Source organism: Triticum urartu, chromosome 5A, assembly GCF_056163025.1.
Source record: "Triticum urartu cultivar PI428250 chromosome 5A, HENAU_Tu73, whole genome shotgun sequence".
NCBI classification, from domain to species: domain Eukaryota; kingdom Viridiplantae; phylum Streptophyta; class Magnoliopsida; order Poales; family Poaceae; genus Triticum; species Triticum urartu.
Genome location: NC_141877.1, coordinates 306,004,926 through 306,010,529, shown reverse-complemented (window position 1 = coordinate 306,010,529; position 5,604 = coordinate 306,004,926). Strand labels below are relative to the sequence as shown.

Genomic DNA, 5,604 nt, shown 5'->3' with positions numbered 1-5,604 from the left:
GAGCAGTGGCTGTGGCAGCGCAAGAACGCCAGCCTCGAGTTCACCACGCGCTCGCTCCGCGGCTTCCTCGTCGACTCCGTGCAGGCCGAGGTCGGGAACAGGCTGCTCCCGCTACTGCGACGCGCCGCGGATGGCGCCGGCGCCGGCGGCGTGGTGCTCGACATGCAGGACGTGCTCGAGCGGTTCGCGTTCGACACCATCTGCATGGTCTCGTTCGGGCACGACCCGTGCTGCCTCGCCGACGGCGGGGCCCTGACGGAGGGGGCGTCGGACTTCATGCGCGCGTTCGGCGAGGCGCAGGACCTCATTGTCAGCCGGTTCCTGGACCCCGTCGCGGCCTCCTGGAAGGTCAAGAGGTGGCTCAACGTCGGCAAAGAGCGCCGCCTAAAGAAGGCCATCGCCGACGTCCATGGGTTCGCCATGGAAATTGTCCGCACCCGCCGTCAAAGCGCGTCTGGGGAAGAAAACAGAGACGACGTCCTGTCAAGGTTCGTGGCGAGCGACGAACACGACGACGAGGCGCTCCGGGACATCGTCCTCAGCTTCCTGATCGCCGGCCGCGAGACCACGTCCTCGGCGCTCACGTGGTTCTTCTGGCTCGTGTCGTCCCGGCCGGACGTCGTGGCGCGCATCGCCGACGAGGTCCGCTCGGTCCGGTCCATGGCAGGCACTCGCCCCGGCGACCCGTTCACGTTCGACGCGCTCCGGGACATGCAGTACCTGCACGCCGCGCTCACCGAGTCGATGCGGCTCTACCCGCCGGTGCCGATCGACTCCCAGTCAAGCGCGGCGGACGACACGCTCCCCGACGGCACGCACATTGGCGCCGGCTGGAACATCACGTACAGCGCGTACGCCATGGGGCGGCTCGCGGCTATATGGGGCAAGGACTGCGCCGAGTTCAAGCCGGAGCGGTGGCTCGGCGACGATGGCGCGTTCCGACCGGAGAGCCCGTTCCGGTACACGGTGTTCCATGCCGGGCCGAGGACGTGCCTCGGGAAGGAGATGGCTTACGTGCAGATGAAGTCGATCGCTGCCAGTGTGCTCGAAGAATTCGCGGTGGACGTCGTCCGCAAGAACGCCGGCAGCGGCGTGCCGGAGCACGTGCTTTCGGTGACGCTCAGGATGAAGGGCGGATTCCCTGTGCAAATAAGGAGGGTGGAAGCGTAGGACGAGCAAGTTGGTGCTGGATCTTCAGAGCAGTGGCAATGGCCAGTGGGCTATTAACAATAATGTCTGTAATTTTACTTCAAAAAATCGTCTGTAATTTGATTCTTGTGTACATTTTCCTATTCAGAATAAAGGGATGCTCCAGTTTGGCCGTGTTCATAATAGCTGGTCAATCAAATCAGCGATCCAAGAACTTTTTACACAATTAACAATAAATCAATCAGTACTCCTACATGCACAGCAAAGATGAAACATGTTTTAATTGGTCATTAATTTCAGATGAATAGTACTTCGCAGGAGTGATTATATATGTCTACATTAGTTTTTTATTTACACGTATCGGGCTTTCACTAGTCGCTAGTGATGATACAGCATTCGAACAGTCGATTAGCGGTTAACATGTGTTGCCTTCTGTTATTCCGGCCATTACTATGCTCTAAACTCTAAAGTGCTACAAATCCTTGAAATGACCAACCTAGATGTCTCATTGAATTGTCATCAATCAATAGTTTTTCAGGTACCAATCAGAACTTTTCGGTCTCTAGGCCAGAGAAAGAGCAACAGGCCTCAGCAGATCAGGAACACACCTGATACCCTTGCAACTCGCAACTTGCAAGTTTTAGTTTTTTTTTACCTGTGAACTTTCAGTTAAATTAGCTGTTTGGTTTTCTGTTCCTTGCTAGAATTGGTCTAACGAAAAATATTGCTCTCATCAGTCTCCGTTAGCTCAGTGGAAGAAATCCAAGTTCTGCCTTGCAACTTAGTAGGCTCATGGAAGACCACTCAATATTCTGATATTGCCGCTGTTACTGCTAAGTGTTTGTGGCTTTGTACACACCAAATTCCAACAGCCAAAGCAGTTCCATAGAGCTCCTTCCAATATCAATAGATATATCACAAAAACCATGCCCTGTAAACCCTGAGTGTGTGCTCTACCAATTGATTCACAGTTCATTCACCTGCTTAATTGCACAAGCACTTGTTGAGAATCCACCTTACCAGACAATTAAAGTCACATCAGATGCCTATTCGAAGTTTTTTTTCTTGATCAAGAGCAATCACTCGGTGATATTTATAAGGAGATCCACTCCCCTTCTGGATGTGAATGTGAAATCGGCATCTTCCTGTCCTGACCTGACCAAAATGCAAAATGTGATCCCAAGATTAGTACAGTAGAACGTATGGAGAGCCAGCTTTTAGCAAATTAACAATGTGTTCTGAGGGTGGTATTATTAGCAGTTTTGCATGTCCAGTATTAAAATTCTAAACTTATATTGTCATGCTCTCATGGAATGTCAGCAAGCCAGAAAGAATTTGTCACAGGAGATTCAAGCAAGGTCTATTCTCATATATTAATATGATATCAAGATTATTACCTTCAGGGAGACCATTTCTACTGGAGATCTATCACGCATTACCAGTGCTGGCAGAAAGTCCTGTAGATATGGTATTACAAACCATTCTACTCTTAGTCTTCACTTGCTGATAAGTGTTATCCGTCATTTGCAAGTGCCAGGAACAATATCAGGAACACTTAAATTTATGCTCCATTTGTTTTAAGGATCCACATTCTTCAAGATATAACTGCAGAGCACTAGAGACTTCACAACCAACTGACTTTGCTACATATTGATCAAATAGTATCATGTACCTAGAGGCTATCTGAAGTTGATCTGGCTGAAAGTCATTAGGTAGGATGCTCCTCCAATCCCTTGATTTGCCAACAGAACAAAATCCATAAAGAAGTGCAATGAAAGTGACAGAGTCCGGTGAGTACCCTTTGTTAGCCATCTTATTTATTATGTCCAATGCGTTACCAAGCATATTGTGTCTGCATAGGCCGAAGATAATAGCATTGTATGCTGCATTCCTTGGATCCCATTTGCCATTAACCAAACCCCTGAATATGTCCAAAAGAGCACCCTTGTCATGCATCTTAACAGTACCACTGCAGTTTGAACTGACGATACAAGCCATACAGTTAGTGAGACCAGTAACTAAACAATGCAACGTAATATCACTAGGAGCACAACAATTAATCAGCATGTGTTCGAAATATGCAGCAGCTTTCATCGCTTTATCTTTTTTAAACAGGCTACCAATTAAAATGGTATAAGTTATCACATTGGGGAATAGACCTTCAAGTTGCATGTTTGCGAATATATCTTCTGCAGTATCTGTATCACCTAGCTTGCAGTATCCATTTATTAACGATGAGTATGTAACAACATTTGGTTGGCATCTCCTTTTCGTCATTTCGCACAGTAACCTTAGAGCTCCACCCATATTGCCTTGTTTAACATAGCCAGTGATAAGAGTGGAATATGTAAACTCATCTGGGATACACCTCACCTTTCTCATGTTGTTCATGCATACAATTGCCTCATCCAGCATTCCAAACTGACAGTATCCTTTTATCATAGCATTATAGCCTACAACATCAAGGCGGACACCCTTTTGTTCCATGAATTCGAATACTTTCCTTGCCTCATCAAGACTCTCGTTCCTAATGAACCCATCAATCAATGTGGTGTAAACAAATTTATCAGGGTGGACATTTTGCTCGAGCATCTCTGCTAGAAGGTTTCTAGCTGCAGGAAGCATATGTTTCTTGCATAGCCCACTAATCAGCACATTATATATGTTAGCATCAGGGAGAAGCTGTCTCGCTGTCATCTTCTCCCGGACAAGCAATGCCTCACTGACTTGCCCAGCAACAACAAGACCATGAATCAGGGCTCCAAATGTGACCACATCAGGAGTATACCCTCTTTCCATCATTTCCACAAGCAAATTGGATGCATCCATCACTTGTCCTCTAATGCAGAAGCCATGAATCAATGAAGTATAACTGAATAGATTTGGGTTTACCTCCCTCCTAATGGCCTCCCTCAACAGACGCTCAGCCTCTTGAACACGCCCTTCCCTGCAGAGCCCAGATATCAAAGTACTAAAAGTAATGACATCAGGGTCACAGCCACTTGCAAAAATCTGCTTCAAGACTACCATTGCCTGTGGTGCAGACCGGCATTTGCACAAAGCATCGATGACACTGTTATAAATCTCAATGTTGGGGGACAGTCTCCTTTCCCGCATCTCTGACAGCAAATAGGTAACCTTCTCAAGATCACCCTTCCTCCCGAGCCAGCTCATAAGAGTTCCATATGTTACCACAGTTGGCAATACCCCCTTCATCTCCATCTCACCCAAGAGCAACAGTCCCCTACCCATGCCGCCGCGTCGACAATAACCATCGATCAAGACATTATAGAACACAGAATTTGGCACGCACCCTGCTCCCCACCTCGCCTCAATCAACTTCACGCCCTTCTCGACCAGCCCTTCCAAGCAAAGGCCCCGGACCATCACACATGTGCTGTAATCATCCGCGCCACCTTCCTTAGCAAGCATTTCGTCATACAACTTGTGGGCGTCGTCCCACTGCCGCCTCTCCACGAGGAGTCTGAGCAGGCAGTTGCTGTGGATCGCCGCAGGGAGCATTCCATATTGCGCCCTGACGCGCTCGCACATATCGGTGGCCTTCGTTTCGATCCCGGCGTCGGCGTAGGCAGCCACAAGCTCGCCGAGGCAAGCATACGTGGGCGCGACGCCCGCGCGAGACATGTCCTGGAGCGTGCAGTCGACGGCGTCGAAGCGGCCGGAGCGGGCGAGGAGGCGGAGGAGGGCGGAATGCGCGATAGGCGTGGGCGGCGGGAGTTTGTCGGCGTCATGGTGGCGGCTGCCGGAGTGGGAGCGGGACCAGGAGAGGAGCGCGTGGGCGAGGTCGGGGTCGCGCAGGGAGACGACGGCGTCGGCGAGGCCGCCGTCTGAGAGCGGGGAGGGGAGGAGCGCGGCGAGGGAGCGGGCCCAGGCCGGGTTGGTGGAGCGGGTGGCGAGGACCCGCGCGAGCGACTCCGCGAGGGCGGGCGGGATCGGGTTGTGGCTGCGGCGACAGCCTGGGAGCGCGGTGATGCGGGGCAGGAGCCTGGACATGAAACGGTGAGGCGGCGGCCGCCGCTGCGGTGGGAGGAGGAGGCCGGAAGGGTGGAGGGAGGAGGTAGGCAATGCGGCGGCGCGGGACGAACTGGAGGCCGGCCTTGAACTCCAGAGACCAGCGGCTACTTTCTGCTGCATCTCGGCCGTTGAACGGCGAGGTCGTATGCTCCCCAGACTGCATCCAACCGTCCGCCAAATTTGCCTCGCAGCTGCCTCGTGGGGAGGTTTACTGAAAAGGTTTTGCTGAGGTTTTTTTTTCAACGGAGGCATGAGAATGGCCCATCTATCAATTGAGGAGAAAATAATTTCGCTCAAAAAACATTTAAGGAGAAAATAAAGTTTTACGAGAGACCCACAAGCATAACATGGCAATTACTCGTGCTGAGTAATAGGAGTATGCCAGTTTCTTTGCTTCCACGGTAACCCAAAATTTAAATT

The 5,604-nt window shown here is 50.8% G+C and overlaps 2 protein-coding genes across 5 annotated transcripts in view; one reads left to right on the top strand and one right to left on the bottom strand.

Moving 5' to 3' along the window:
- LOC125508614 (cytochrome P450 CYP94D108) overlaps window positions 1-1,332 on the top strand; it is a 1,777-nt gene extending 445 nt beyond the window's left edge. The window contains exon 1 of the mRNA XM_048673372.2: window positions 1-1,332. This exon is cut by the window's left edge and continues 445 nt beyond it. Within this exon, the coding sequence (XP_048529329.1) occupies window positions 1-1,170 (1,170 nt within the window). The 3' untranslated portion in view covers window positions 1,171-1,332.
- Window positions 1,333-1,419: 87 nt separating this feature from the next.
- On the bottom strand, window positions 1,420-5,316 carry LOC125508613 (Pentatricopeptide repeat (PPR) superfamily protein). 4 transcript variants are annotated; one of them, XM_087525932.1, is made up of 2 exons: window positions 2,547-5,316; window positions 1,420-2,304 (listed from the first exon to the last, which is right to left on the bottom strand). In XM_087525932.1, the coding sequence occupies exon 1, from the start codon at window positions 5,302-5,304 to the stop codon at window positions 2,695-2,697; it is 2,610 nt and encodes an 869-aa protein (XP_087382058.1). In that variant the 5' UTR covers window positions 5,305-5,316; the 3' UTR covers window positions 1,420-2,304; window positions 2,547-2,694. The 4 variants fall into 4 exon arrangements, with proteins under 4 accessions (XP_087382058.1, XP_087382059.1, XP_087382060.1 ...); XM_087525933.1 differs by having other exon boundaries at window positions 1,420-2,299; XM_087525934.1 differs by lacking the exon at window positions 1,420-2,304 and having other exon boundaries at window positions 2,874-3,130; window positions 3,523-5,316.
- Between the last annotated feature and the right edge of the window lie 288 nt (window positions 5,317-5,604).